The 14,097-nt window shown below is 40.9% G+C and overlaps 2 protein-coding genes across 7 annotated transcripts; both read right to left on the minus strand.

Annotated features, from left to right (window-relative positions):
* Positions 1-169: 169 nt before the first annotated feature.
* fth1b (ferritin, heavy polypeptide 1b) lies at positions 170-3,529 on the minus strand. 2 transcript variants are annotated; one of them, XM_035642434.2, is made up of 5 exons: positions 2,919-3,529; positions 1,656-1,759; positions 1,407-1,545; positions 1,012-1,128; positions 170-517 (listed from the first exon to the last, which is right to left on the minus strand). In XM_035642434.2, exons 2-5 carry the CDS (start codon positions 1,670-1,672, stop codon positions 359-361), a joined length of 432 nt encoding a protein of 143 aa, XP_035498327.1. In that variant the 5' UTR covers positions 1,673-1,759; positions 2,919-3,529; the 3' UTR covers positions 170-358. The 2 variants fall into 2 exon arrangements, with proteins under 2 accessions (XP_035498327.1, XP_035498326.1); XM_035642433.2 differs by having other exon boundaries at positions 2,913-3,529.
* Positions 3,530-3,685: 156 nt separating this feature from the next.
* Positions 3,686-13,669, minus strand: LOC118315247 (inner centromere protein). Of its 5 annotated transcripts, none has more exons than XM_047333269.1 (21): positions 13,465-13,669; positions 12,142-12,290; positions 11,946-12,056; positions 11,259-11,866; positions 11,093-11,135; positions 10,879-10,948; positions 10,617-10,743; positions 10,436-10,475; positions 10,174-10,261; positions 9,894-10,034; positions 8,819-8,836; positions 7,122-7,231; positions 6,867-6,987; positions 6,642-6,752; positions 6,194-6,357; positions 5,943-6,063; positions 5,352-5,426; positions 5,072-5,107; positions 4,822-4,884; positions 4,551-4,701; positions 3,686-4,101 (listed from the first exon to the last, which is right to left on the minus strand). In XM_047333269.1, the coding sequence occupies exons 2-21, from the start codon at positions 12,279-12,281 to the stop codon at positions 3,926-3,928; spliced, it is 2,514 nt and encodes an 837-aa protein (XP_047189225.1). In that variant the 5' UTR covers positions 12,282-12,290; positions 13,465-13,669; the 3' UTR covers positions 3,686-3,925. The 5 variants fall into 5 exon arrangements, with proteins under 5 accessions (XP_047189225.1, XP_047189223.1, XP_047189224.1 ...); XM_047333267.1 differs by having other exon boundaries at positions 5,072-5,110; positions 5,346-5,426; XM_047333268.1 differs by having other exon boundaries at positions 5,072-5,110; positions 5,346-5,426; positions 10,879-10,945; positions 13,465-13,668.
* Positions 13,670-14,097: the final 428 nt, after the last annotated feature.

Below are 14,097 nucleotides of genomic sequence, written 5' to 3' on the forward strand. Positions count from 1 at the left end.
ATGGGGTATACAGTTAATTGCAATCTGCAAATTCAACACTAGATGCCACTAATCCTACACACTTGTCCTTTAAATGTTCTTTTAGCCACTATAGGTTGGATGCACTAAAAACACAAACTTCAGTTTGAAATCATCAGTAAAATATATAAATAAAAACATACGAGTGTCATGACTTAGAGGTTTGTTCAGTCCTTATTCTTACAAAGCACTGTAATCTGGACAGCAACGTGATGTTCGACCGCAGATGTCCAGTTTACAGAGTTTATCTATGGCTTTTGCAAACATATGCGGTACATTTCAGGGACAAGGGGAGGCTGGCATGCAGAGGGGAGCAGGATGATCAGTGTCACAGTGTACTCTAACGGCTCTCTTCAGCCATGGAGTGTTTGTCAAAGAGGTACTCAGCCATGCCACTCTGAGGGGCTCCCATCCGGCGCAGATTTGAGATCCAATCCGCGAGCTGTTTGATAGATTGCACCTGCTCGTCCAGAAATTGTGTTTCTATGAAGACGCACATCTGTCGGAAATAAATGACAAAATATTGCATGTTATTAAGACGGATCATCTAAACACCAGGTTTTGCATGTTCTGACGCCAAATGGGCAGCTCGGTCAAGGCTCACAGGTTCAACCTCCACCAGAAAGGAGTCTGGTCTTCAGCAGACTTAAGCTATTAGAATTGTTTTGATAAAATTTGTGTGTGAAAGATTCAGGTTTGCAGGTCATCTGGACGTGGCAACCGACTGGCTTTTAGGCCTTTTTGGTATTGAACCTTTTGTAGTTTCAGATCTTCTCTGCCATCACTCATTTTAAAGGGGTTAGGGTTCTAACTAACTAACAAACTAAACAGATTCCCATCCCCACATCTTGAGTTATACATGAAGTCAAGTGCCAATGAATACAGGAATTATAATACTGGGTAAAAGGGCAGGAAAGGGCAGGAAAGGGTTTGTTTCCTGCAGCCGCGGAGGAGCTGGAACGTAAATACATTTGACCTTAGTCTGCTGCTTACATTTTGTTCCGTTGCCATTTTCTGCAGGTCCAGCAGAGATTGGTTTACACTTCTCTCCAGCTGCAAGGCACACTCCAACGCCTCCGGGCCGCTCCCCCACTCATCTCTATCGGGTTTCTGAGACGGCATAAATAATTCAAGACAATTATATACTCATGATATGCCGATTTTACAAAAAACAAAACCCAAACGAATCATAACCAAGTTATTGATTGTCCATTGCACCACATTTGACAAACATTCCAAAAAGTATCACCAAAAGGCCTTCACGGAGAAAAGACTGACTTTGTGAATCTACAGAGTGAACGGGCCTTGGTCCCTTTAACTTATAAAAATCATTGTAATAATGCAGAAACACTGCGAAATTGTTTGAGTACGAAAATATCAGTTCATACCCTGATGTGCTGCAGAAAGATCCGGCCTCCCCTCTTGTTCTGGACACTCATCCTCTTCTCTGCGTGCTCACACTCCTCTGTGGACTGTGTGCGGAAGAACTTTGCAAAGGTTGGCAGGGATTTATCATCCCTAGTACGCCTGAAAAAAAAAAATCAACAAAAAGGTAAGATGAGAAAACCCTTTTTGTCACAAACAGCACGGGGCAGAGAGGATGCTCGTTGTATCGCTGGCTCGGAAACATCTCTTACCATAGAGAGATACACATAAGAGGCGCACAGCTCCAGGTTTATCTGTCTGTTGATGGCAGCCTCGCAGTCTTGGTGGAAGTTTTGTCGGATTTACGAAGTCATATCTGTGTAGATAATAGCACCAACCAATGAGTAACAAACTTCTAGGACACACAAAAAATACAAGAAGCAGAAAGGTCACAGACGAGTACTAGACCTCAGCGCCTATAGTTTGTGTTTCATCATGAACCCTCAACATCGAGACGAGGACAAACGCACTTCAGACTGCAGCTGCCACTGCCTGATGATGCCTCACCGTCCCTGCCAACAACACCGGACTAATTTTTACTCTTCAATAAACTGCAGCTCCTGTCGTCCAGGCTCCTGCGGCTGCTGAACAGAATCAATGGATTTCCAAAAAGGGGCAGCACGCCTATGTACTTGGTCCCACCACACTAATAAAATAATCATAATTAAAGGTTCGAAAAGTGTGAAACCGCATTGAAATAAAAACCTACACCAAAACCTAACCCACAGAGTTAAAAAGGCAAACACCATTTATTTAAAATAGTCTTTCTCAAATCACTCAAATCATTTCAAGTGTGTTGATCACCACACTCTTCGGGGTGCTTTCAAATGCACTGCAAGTGCACCACCACACATCTGCACTTTTTAAGATTTCTGCCATGACACTGTTGCAGTAAAAGCTGATTTCAAATTGATATCTAAATATTCAGTTTATATGGAGCAATTTATCAAGGTGGAAGAAAAAAAGTGTCCCAATGCAACTACGCCCAGGTCTGTGGAGTACATCCTCAATTTTGGTGCATTGGCCCTTTAATGGAAAAGCAACATTTACTGTATGTTGATGAAGACAAACGCACGTGATGTACAGTCTGTGTTTAAGGTCAGACACAGGCAACCTCGCTGAATTAACACTCTTTAACTTCTGTCTTCGACTTGCAGCTGATAAAAGGACTTCGCGTATCACAGACGACTCCCCTGCTGACGAGAGGAGAGGTGAGATGATGAGTGATGACGAGCTAACATGGCTAACTTCAACACACAGCTAACAGTAGCCCGCACAGGCACCGTATTCATATTATTCTACCTATTCTATTCTGATTTAATGCTATATTCTACAACGTGCAGCTGACAGACTGGGGGCAGCAACAATAACAATATAAAAAGATGCGCAGCAGTTCATTCATCCCGGAGGCGACACGGACACAGGTGACGACCTCACGAGTGGAGCATCCAGCTGGCTCTCAAACGTACCTGTACCTTTTTTCAGATGTTTGCGACCTCGAATTTATCACCTCATAAAAGTTGACTCCCTCAGACTACACGCTCACAGTGAACCCCAAGTCGTGTTGAGTTGCGTGTATACACGAAGCATTACGGTAAGAGTGCGCGCAATGATTTCACAATAAAAGCCGCGTAATGTGAAGAAATAAAACAAAACTGTCATAATCGAAAATTCACTACAGTATACAGGTGCAGAGGAGATCGTTAAGAGTTTTTTCTCACTCTGATTTCATTCAAAAAAGTGAAAGGTTCACTGAAATATGAATATGTGGCAGTTTCCCATTAAAGGACATTGATCAACACAAGCTGGTTGAAATAAACTACTTTTACTTCATGGCCCCAAACATCTATGGAACATTCACATAATAATGGAGTGGCTAGACCTCCTCTAGTCAGTGATTCTCAACCTGGGGGTCCCAAGGTCATTTCTGGGGTCTGCCAGATGGTTCTGGGAAAAAACAATATATTCAAAATAAAGATCTCCTTTGGAATGGATGTTACGGAGTCAGTTTGTGTGCACGTGAATTATTTCCCACCAGCCTGAATATTCTGGTGGGAACCACGTCTCTAGACTGTGTGGGTATATACTTGGGATTGATTGACATCTCTTTGCCTGACTTGTCAGCTTCCTGTACTTGGTGGGGGGGACAAGTTGCAGCCCAAATAACTGAAAATCAAAAGGTGTGCATGCCCAACTTGTAATCCAGACACCTCAACCCATGACAAACATTTCTCTGGGGTCATCCGATATCAAACCATTTAATAGCTGTAACATTTTTGCTTAATCAGCCATTTTAATGGATGAAGAAATTCTATCATTTACATTCAGATCACACATACAAACAAAAGTTTTTCTGATCATTTGGAAAAAACTTCCCAACGTTCCGCTCCCACTGGATTATAATACATAGAAAACAAACAAACAACTTTATTGGAAAATGACTAAAGAATAAAATGTAACTTTATACAGCAGTGCACAGACATCACTTGGTTCCAGTTGGAGGGGAGTGCCACACAGCAGAGCTGGTGCGTTTAAAATATCGGGGCTTGCTCTTGTAAAAGATGTCCTCCAGTTTTAAAGGCTCAATCTTTCCAAAGAACAAATCTAATTGAGGAGGGTTGAAGTACTGCTTCATAATTATCTGCTGCAGGTTGGGACCTGGAAGAGGGAAACATGAGACTTAAAATCATATACAGTACATATCATTACAAAAAATAAATAAAAACCAAAGAAAATAAAGCTTTTCAGCTGTTAATGATGTTAACTCCCTTTGGAATAACTCACAATGTCAGAATAACTCACTGTCCACTAAGCTCTACCAGACTTAGTTACATCACTGATTTTAAAACGGGATGTTTCTCAATTAAGTTGAATTATTTGAGTTTATATATTGAATATTTAAAAGTTGTGGGCATTTCTCAAGAGACAGAGAGACTTGTCAGACCTGTATTGCCTAGATGTGGTTGCAAAGTTGAGACTGGACAGCTACTATTTCACGGTGAGGTTTAAATTTAACCTCGATTAATGTACAACACTAAAGCAGTTTGTGAGACTGAAGCAACTGAACCTACGCCATGATAAATGACCGTTATAATAACTCCTCATACCCTCTGCCCAGGACGGAATAGGTTTCCTCGGGGCAGACTCGTCATCGGTGGAGTCGTCACTGTTTTGGTCCATCCCGTAATCCTCTGCACATTTGGACATAAGAGGTCTGTTGCCGCCCTTTGGAGTGATGGAGTACGACTGTGGCGATTGCTGCATGGAAAGAGAAGGAGAAATAACACATTATGGAGGCTTCACTCTGATGACAAGTCAGCTCCATCATGTTTTAAGGTAGAAATCAATGCAATGCCAGCACATAATTAAATAACTTACCTCAATATCCACAGTCACGTTGAGGCCACCACCTTTCCCAACAGGTGTACTCATTACAGAGCGCTGAAAAAAGTCAAGAAAGAAGCAGTAAATATATATTTTCACGACTGCTTAACACACACTGATCTTAAACATTCAGGTAAATCGTTCATGTGCATTAACACCATCACTGAATAGCAATTCTAGCTGTTGCCAACTTACAATTCAGTAAAAAAAATACTGACAAGTATTAAAGGGAAATCTGTTTTACCTCGATATCCACAGTCACATTCAAGGTAGCAGCAGCCTTCTTTACAGAGGGCAGAGAAAAAAATAGGATCATTATACACTCAAATCAAACTGAAAGTCCATAGAACGCAAACAACATTTTAAAAAACTACTTGGTAAAATAAAATCTCATCATACTATCTGCATAGTTTGAGGACGTGAGAAAATATTTGTCATTTGGATAAACATCCCTTTTTAACTGAAAATAATTTAACATTTATATTAACTTTTGCTGATGTTTCACTTCAGGAGATTACCTTTACCTTAGCAGCCTCTTTAGCCGCAGCCTCTCTCAGTTTAGCAGCTCTCTCTTCTGCAGCCAACCTCTGCTGCTCCTCCTACAGCAACAACCAGACAGATGAACGACCGGAGACATAAACTCAGCTGCTCCAGATATTAATACATCAACTTTAAAATAATACTCCTTGTCTACAGAGTTGTTTCACTGAGGTAAACATGGTCATTAAAATTACACGGTTATATGGAGGTTGACCTTCATTCAGCAACAAACTGATTTTTTGAAACTGTCCCAATAATCATCATTCACCCATAATAACTAAAAAGGATCAAATTAAATACGTTTTAAAACATTATTTATGCAACTTGGACCTGGATGAGTGCCTTAAAATAGATTGAATGTCCATAATCTATAATGAATATGAAAAGTGTAGAAGTAGACTCTGATCAGAGTTGTCATCCTGCTTATTTGAGTGGTTGCATTATCTTGATGCCACATTGTCTTCTAACCACATGACTACTCAATCGCGTTCTTTGTGTCTAGTTTTATTTTGGACGGCTAAAAACATCAACACTAAGACATGTGTTAAAGAGACATTTTGAAAATAATTTCTTACCAGTTTTCTTTTTTCCTCAAGCGCTTTCTTCCTCTCCTCCAGTTCTCTCCTCTCTTTCTCTCTCGCTGCTCTCTCCAGTTCATGTTGCAGAGCGAGGGCCTTTTCCTTTTCCACTCGCTCCCTGGGGGGGGGGGGAGAAATCAAGTTTGTAAAACAAACCTGTTAATTACCGACTTCACCAGGGAAAATCTTAATTTATTGCACCATGTTCAGGCTCTTATGACAGAAGTGTGAGGACAATAGAGACAAACCTTTCAGCAGCAGCAGCAGCTTGTCGCTCTCTCTCCAGCTCTCTCTCTCGCTCCTGTTCCCTCTTCAGCTCTAAAGCTTTGCGAGCTTCAGCCAGTTTTCGCTGTTGTTCCTCCTCCTCTACCTTCTTTTTGGCTAGTAACTCTTGCTGACGCTTCTCCTCCTCCTTAGATTTTAACAAACACATACGGCATATAAAAAACCATGATCGCAACGTGTCGGTTAATACTTATTTTGTCAAAAACAAAATTATCTGTCAATAGAGACTAATCTTAAATGTCAGTATAATAAGAACACAGACATGAGTAAGTATTAGTGCTTCCTCCTGTCCTCTTCCCTCTATTGCTGAGGACAGTTTACCAGATTCACGGATTTTCCGCGAAATAAAAGCCCTTGTGTGTGTGAACCCAGCTGAGCAGAGATGAATAAATAAATAAACAACTGTCTCACTGCTTGCTGAATCTTCTTCCTCCTAGCTTCTTCTTCCAGCTTCTTCTTCTGATCCAGCTCCTCTTGACGTTTCAGGGCCCCCTTCTTCTTGGCCTTCTCCTCTGCGTTACGCTGCATGAAGAGGCCCAATATGAGACAATGACATAGATGCAACAAACGGGTTCGATCCACTTTGGGGTGAACATAGATGATTTTTCTGTACGTGTCGTCACATTTGTCGCATACCTTGTCATTTTTCTCATCAATCTGAAGCATTTTTTGCTCAATCTTCTTTTTCTTTTCTTCCTCCCTCTGCTCTTCCTTTACTTTGGCCTCAAACACCCTTCTCAGCCTCTCATCCCTCTTCCTTGAACACAAATTTCAAAAGTTGTTGTTATGATATACGTTACAATATAAAAGTAATACGTCATAATAAAAAAAGGGTTAAATGACTATGCTGCCTAGTCAGAGTATTAACTCTAATAGACTTTGAGTGCCAACCTTTTAAGTTCATCCTGTTTCCTTTTCTTCTCCTCTTCCATTTTCTTCATCCTTTCATCCTCTTGCTCCTGCTTCTTTTTAAGCGCTTCCAGTTTGTAACGCTCCTTTGTCTGAAGAGAGACAACGAGGAGGGAATAAGAAAATAATTCAGGGAAAAGCATCTAGTCAGAAAACACTTAAAGGGGCAGTATGTGATTTTGGAGAAAGCTTGTCTCTCTGTTGCTGTGATTTTACTGCACTGGTCGGGCCTCGAACCCGCAGCCTCAGGTTATGGGAGACTGATGCGTTAACCACAAGGCCAAACCCCCTGAGTCGAAACAGCATTTGCTAGCACGTCTCCTAAGGTGTCGGGGAGTCATGTTTACAAACGGCACAGTTTTGTGTGGTGCAGTCCGCACTAATTTCTTTTCTTCAATTTACAGAGCAAGACACAGAACCGACAGCCAGTGAACCGTGATGAAATATTTGCAGATTTGTTTAATACAAAAAGTGTATTCAATTAAAATCACTTACTGCCTCTTTAATGAAAACACACTGTAATGACTGGCACACATCAAAATAATCCAAACTGGCAAGTGCAGTGCAGTAGTGTGGAAAATGATCATCTCCCAGAATAAACACCAAAAGCAAAAATCCACCCTAATAGACTTTGTGCTACTTGTATGGTCCTAAATGTGTGTTCATATTATCGAATAACAGGGAAACTTGATATTCCTCTGACCAGTAGTTATTGGTCTAAATTTCTATGCAGACAGTATCAACAGAGCAGATTCAGGGTTCCTGTTGCCTTCACCTAATTATATTTACTGAGTACAATAATTTGATATTTATATCTCATTCCTGCCAATGCTCAGCTGTATGGAACAATAATTCCTACTAATACAATAAATGTACGGATGAATGAACAGGTCAGATGTCCCCTGGCCTAGAGCCACAAAAGTTAACTTACTTAAAATGTCTTGTATGAAAGTTAGAGCTCAATTAAAAGACTAAAAAGACAAACTCAGGTAGAGGTGTGAAACCACCATAAATAGAATAGATTACTGTGGTAATCTGTCTAATCTTTAGGTAAGGGAGTACTGACATAACCTTCAGGGTGATCTCCTCACCCAGTGCATCTTAATCCATCGACACAGTAACATGGCTTCTGGTTAAGATGGATTTTTACTTTAGTTCTCATCTTCTGATCAAAATGTGTTTCACAGTCAACAAACAGTGAGGTTTGCGAAAGTTATTTTAGGTGGTTTGTTAGAGCATAAAAGGAAAAATATGAGCATTGGTGAACCAGAGACACCATAAACTAACTGTTGTGCTGTTGAGGGTGTTGTTAAAATGGAGGTCCGGCAGCCCCTTTCACACATGAACGCTGCAATATTGCAGGATTCAATTACTGTGTTTGCATGTGGTGTAGGTCTGTCTCCTGTACACTACATGCAATGTTTAACATGGAATGATGAGTGATTTGTCCATTAAAGTCACTGCTTCTGTTTTCACTAGAGCCCAAATTTAACAAAATCTCAAATTCTCGAGCCCCCAAAGTGCCAGGATATTAATTCTGATGTAGAGTGTGGAGGTGGGAAAGAGGCTTATCTAAAGATGTGTGCTACATGAGAAGCTATTTAATCAATTAGCACAATGGAGATATAAGACACCACGAAATACCCATAAACAATATCGTGCTTCAACATTACACTTACCACTATACCAACACTCAACTGAGGAGGGGAGAAAAAAAAAACAACAACATCCAAATAAGTGGATCATATAGTTTCAATGCTCAATGAAAATGTGAGCCATAACTATTCGAAAATTTAAGAACATGCATCGATTGCAACCATTCCAAATGTAATTTGTGGTATTTATTCTTTAAGCACTATTACAACTAAAATAATGTTCTTAAGAGGGCATATACATTTTTTTTAGGGATACACAAAACTGAGATTATCTGATAGGTAGTTCATATGGTTATGCACAAACAATACTATTTCACATTCACTGAAATAATTTGTGTATTATTTTGTGACTGCTTTGGGCCACTGGTGTTTAGTTAGCAAGTGTTTTCTGCAGTGGAATCATCACCAATTATCATAACAAACAACAACACAAACAGGGATCAAGGATACTGTCTCTATCACTCTGGAAAGAAACATACTGTATTGGCCCTAAATACATTTTTAACCTAAAACATAGATAGACGTCGTTTAATATTTCATGCATAGACACCTGTATGTTTACTCATTAGAACAGATGTTTTCTTTTAACGGAGTACCAATCTAACTAGTCTTTAACGGTGTAGGAGTATGGGTTATTTGCAGCCGTATCATAATGTGAAGAGAAATGAGGGTAAGAGAGGAATATACGCACTACAGAAGGTTACAGTGTCAGGGGACGAGAAAATTGTGACCAGGCCCATTCGTTATAAGCCTCATTTTACAAGTGTTCTTTTGCATGGTGCACAGTGAGATCACTAAATGGGAATTGCTTCAGGAAACAGCACTTAATCAGTGAGCATATTTGTTTGGCTTTCCTCCTTGCTAATGTCCGACTGTACTGTGAATAACAACAACCTGTTTTGTGTTTTTACAAATAACATTTGCTCAGAAATTAAGTGACAATGCATATATTTTAAATGCCCCAAAGCCTCCGCCCCTCCCAGCCACCACAGCGCCTAAGCCCTACCGGAGCCTCTGGAAAACCTTGCATGAAAGGTAGCTAATGATGAAAGTTTCAACAGTTTCATTGCTTTGCTGTGAGCTAAGTTTTTAAACTTACCTTGGGATCGATCCTGATCGGAGTGGTGTGTTTAATAAAGGACTTGATGACAGACGAACGTCCAAGGGAATTTGGAGTCATCATCAGCATCTGATTCTTCTGCACGGTGTGGAGAAAAGATCTCATGTTGGGCCTCATTGCCTATGTATTAAAGACAAAGGAGACAGAGTTGGCAACCGCTCTATTTGACTAAGAAATCAATTCATTATTTTGAATAAACGTGTCCCCGTATTTTTCCATTTTGTAACATTAAGGCAATGGCAAGATTTTTTCATCTTACACTCTGACTTTTCTTTGGTGGAGAAAACCTCTTTGTGGGACTTTCCTCTACAGTATCTGGTGCTTTACGTTTAGTACTGCGGCGTGACCTGGGGGCAAAGACATTTTTTTCGTTGAGAAAAGACAACAAATTTATTCCAACATGCCGATATGTCCTTTAACGTAATTGTCCCCTCTGTCTTCTAGGACAACAGCAAAATCCTGAGTGTATGGGAGACAGAACACCTGCCTATCACACAATATCCAGACACACACGGACTCACCTCCGAGATGACAGGGAGGGCTGCTGCTTCTCAGGGACAACTGAAACACAAATGTAAACATGTAGTTACATTTTGAACAGAACTGTCTGGTACCAATACATGTATATAGGCATTCACGAAGAAATATTAACTAAAATCAAAGTGAACAAAAGCTAATTAATAGAATGCAGAGTTCACATACCTGTCCTCTTGTCGGGGGTGCCCACTTTGTGCATGATAAACAGCGGTGGGGGGGCCAGTGTGGGAGAGTTTGCAGCCACAGAACGAGTAATGCGCCCAACGGATGGATGGATGCTCTGGTTGAACATCTGGGCAAACATTTGTTTTATAAAAAAAGAAAACATCAGCTGGTCAAAACATGTAGGATCATTTCAGTTTCTCATACGTTTAGCTAACGCTTTTGTCTGAAGTTTGACGCTTATAATACATAAACATAATCAAACCTCTGGAGTTTCATTGGATCCCACTGCAGCAGCATTGTCCACTGTGTCTGCAGTTACAGCTTCTAACCTGCTAAAGCAGTGGATACATTAACATGGTCCAGAAACCCTTAAAAATAAAAGAACTGAATTCATGACCAGTCACATGCAGATAAGATTCTTTAGCACGACAAAGACAATGTGTAATCCACGCTAAAAAAAAGTTTAAATAACTCACGGCTCCTTATCCGCTTCCTCTGCAGAGTCCAAGCAAGAGTCCTCTATAATCAGAAAAAAATGGCCACATATGACAAACTCAGCTTAACCAGATTCAAAGTGCTCAAGATTTCGCTAATGTTCTGCATTTTTATATACTTATGAACTAAATATGCCTCATTTCTCACCACTAATGCTGCTGCTACATGTGGAGCTGCCGATGTGAGCTACCTTCCTCTTAAGCATGGAGCGGCGAGAGGCGCGGCGAACAGACTCCTGGGTCATGCTGTGCCGCAGACCAGCGCGCGAGTGACGCAGCTTGAGAGAGCATCGCACAGAGCTCCGACGTGAGCCTTGAGCAGCTCCGGCTATTGCAATCTTGGAGGCGGTGCGGCCAGGAGAGGCCTCCGGCTGATTAGCGTGCTCAGCAGACAAGCGGTCCGTTGAGGAGATGCTGACAATAACCTCAGGTGAGGGTATGATAGGTGGAGACTGGGCAAAGACTTCGATATCAGGCTCGACTTCTGCATTGATCACCTTGTTATTTTTGTCCTCTTCTTCCTCTACCAGCTCTGGCTTTTTGTTCTGCACCTCTTCTGTCTTACCGCTGCCCAGAGGGGAACGACTCAAGTCCTCTGTCACCTCTGGCTTTTTGTTTTTGCGGTTGCTGCGTTTGGGCGGTGTGGAGGTGCTCGCTTCAGAGGTAGAAGCTTTAGGAATGGATTCTTCTTCAGCAATTAAGTTCAGTGATTGGACAGAGGAGCCACGAAGGTTGCTGCGCTTTCCTTTTGAAAACCTGGAGAGGAAAAGAACATTCGGGTTACAGAAAGCCACGTGTGAATATGTTGCCGTAAACCATAATGAAAGCAACAAACCTTCTTCTTGCTTGATTTTCTTCCTGACGTCCCAAAGATACACGCTTCCTGCGACTGTTCTTCTTCTGTGATGGTGTTTTAGGCATCAATTCTGGTTCAGCATTAAAATCTCTGCAATAAAAAGAATTGGCTTGGTTTGAAAAACCTTAACAGAAAGAAAGAGAAATATACTTTGAAGAGATTACTTTAAGCCTACCTTGAGAACATGCGCTTGGCTTCTTGTTGGATCTCCTCAAGCCAAACCATGTGGACATTGTCAATGTCACTGATGAATTCATGTACTTTGCCATCAAACATTCGATTGAGGGAATGTACAGAGGACAGTACAGAGTTCATGATGATGACCTGGGGTAAAGAGTGAGCAATTACAATTTGACTGAGGATGGATAGAGGAAATATTCATTCAAAGCACCACCTAGAGAACTTAAAAACAAAGATTGTCTTTTTTATAAAGAATTAGATTAAAATAAAAATATTACATTTGGCAATAAGTCCATTGTGCTCATTTGAGAAAAAGGATCTTGAAGCATAAGGCACATACCTACAGCTCCTTAAAAGGTCAACATCACAGCCACATTTGTGGAAATGTTGTTTAAAACTTTTCATTATTATTTTGACTTTGTAAAGTTTGACAGCTGAATAGAACAATTTAATAAAAGTAATTAGAGTTGGGACCCATAAGAGCTAATGTTGGCATCCGGTGTAATGCACTTTTGATGTTTCTATGAATAACAAATAGGTAATTATGAAATGGGAAGATCAGAACCAAATGTGGCACAAATTAATTAGCTCTACAAACTAGTCTTAATTACTCAAATTACTGTTAAAACTCATGTGTGGAAATCTACTCACAATATAAAGCAATTTATATTCCTACATCTGTTTACATGAGAAGTCCACTTAACCTACAGTTCAGATAAATAGTTTTAGAATTCATTCAGATTAATTGGATTTCAATGTGGTTGTTTTTTTTAATCAAAAAGTTGTATTCGGTCCAGTGAAGGCTCATAATAGCAACAACAACAATGATAAAGAGCTCTCATCTCATAGGTATTGTCCGATCAAACGTCCAATCGGAAGTCACAGAAAAGAAATTTGAATGTGTGATCGGAGCATGCGCAGTGTCTCGCGTCACCGCGGGCGGACTGAAGTGATCGCTACTTGAAAACAAGCTGGTCGACAAGAACACAGTTGTATTCAGCACTGACACATCGTGTCACAACAGAGACGGAGCACACGAGTCCACCAAACAACCAGAATGTATCACAATATGAACCGATTCAAATAACTTACCGTTATCCCGGTAACAAGTTAGCTAGCTAACACTAAAGACCTGGATGAGATCAACAGGAAACACGGTGTCAAGTGCTATCCCCAGACTGTGACTCTCACTAGGAGACACAGCACGTTGATTTAATTGACTTTGATATATGTTTTAAATTGCTTCGTAGCTGCTGCACAACCGAACTGTTGTCGCTATGGTGTTAGCTAGCTAACGCTCGTGTCGTCGACAAGTTACCTGTGATATCCGCGTTTCTGGGGAGAAAAAATCCGATGCTTGCAGCTTCGCTTATGTCTTAAAAACGAAATCTATCTCATACTGACGTAAAAACAAATCTTTTTAAGTAAAAATGCGTCCTCTTCTTTTTGCAGCTCATGTATAGACTCCTCTCAACGGAGCGACCGTCTTTCCACTCACCCGCTGAAACCGTTTAACTGGTTCAAAATCTCACCAGCCAATCGCGTGGCTCTGTGACACGGGGGCTGTTCGATTTGTGGATTGTGACTATCCGGAGAGGCGGAGCCTGCCGTTTGTATGTTAAGGATGCGGGGGTGCGGAGTCTAAACGGCCTGCATGTCAACGACAAATCGTGCAAACCCAACAGAAGTTCTGGGCGGAGTTACAGCGTTTCCCAGATTTAAATCAACCACTTGATGTGTGGCAGGATTTCCTCCGCCCCGCCCACGCCACAGACAAAAAACACCATGCATCATATTTTTAGAAACCCTAAAGCATTACAATGGCACAGTTGTTGTTTTATAGTGAATTCAAATGTGATGATGTATTTCTGTCCTCTGTCCTATCCATTCCTGCAGATTGTAGGACTGACGCTGCCTTTCCCCAGAAAAAAACAAGAATGCAGGATCTTTA

Source organism: Scophthalmus maximus, chromosome 7 (genome assembly GCF_022379125.1).
Source record: "Scophthalmus maximus strain ysfricsl-2021 chromosome 7, ASM2237912v1, whole genome shotgun sequence".
NCBI lineage: Eukaryota > Metazoa > Chordata > Actinopteri > Pleuronectiformes > Scophthalmidae > Scophthalmus > Scophthalmus maximus.

Excerpts from the sequence above, each read along its gene's own strand:
- fth1b (XM_035642434.2), bottom strand. Across the intron at positions 1,129-1,406 it reads TCTTTCTGCAGCACATCAGG|AAACCCGATAGAGATGAGTG; the intron begins GTATGAACTGAT and ends ATGCCGTCTCAG. Across the intron at positions 518-1,011 it reads AAATGGCAACGGAACAAAAT|ATGTGCGTCTTCATAGAAAC; the intron begins GTAAGCAGCAGA and ends TATTTCCGACAG.
- LOC118315247 (XM_047333267.1), bottom strand. The coding sequence starts at position 12,281 with ATGAACTCTGTACTGTCCTCTGTACATTCCCTCAATCGAATGTTTGAT. Across the intron at positions 12,057-12,141 it reads GCCAAGCGCATGTTCTCAAG|AGATTTTAATGCTGAACCAG; the intron begins GTAGGCTTAAAG and ends TTTTTATTGCAG. Across the intron at positions 10,262-10,435 it reads CCCTCCCTGTCATCTCGGAG|GTCACGCCGCAGTACTAAAC; the intron begins GTGAGTCCGTGT and ends CTTTGCCCCCAG.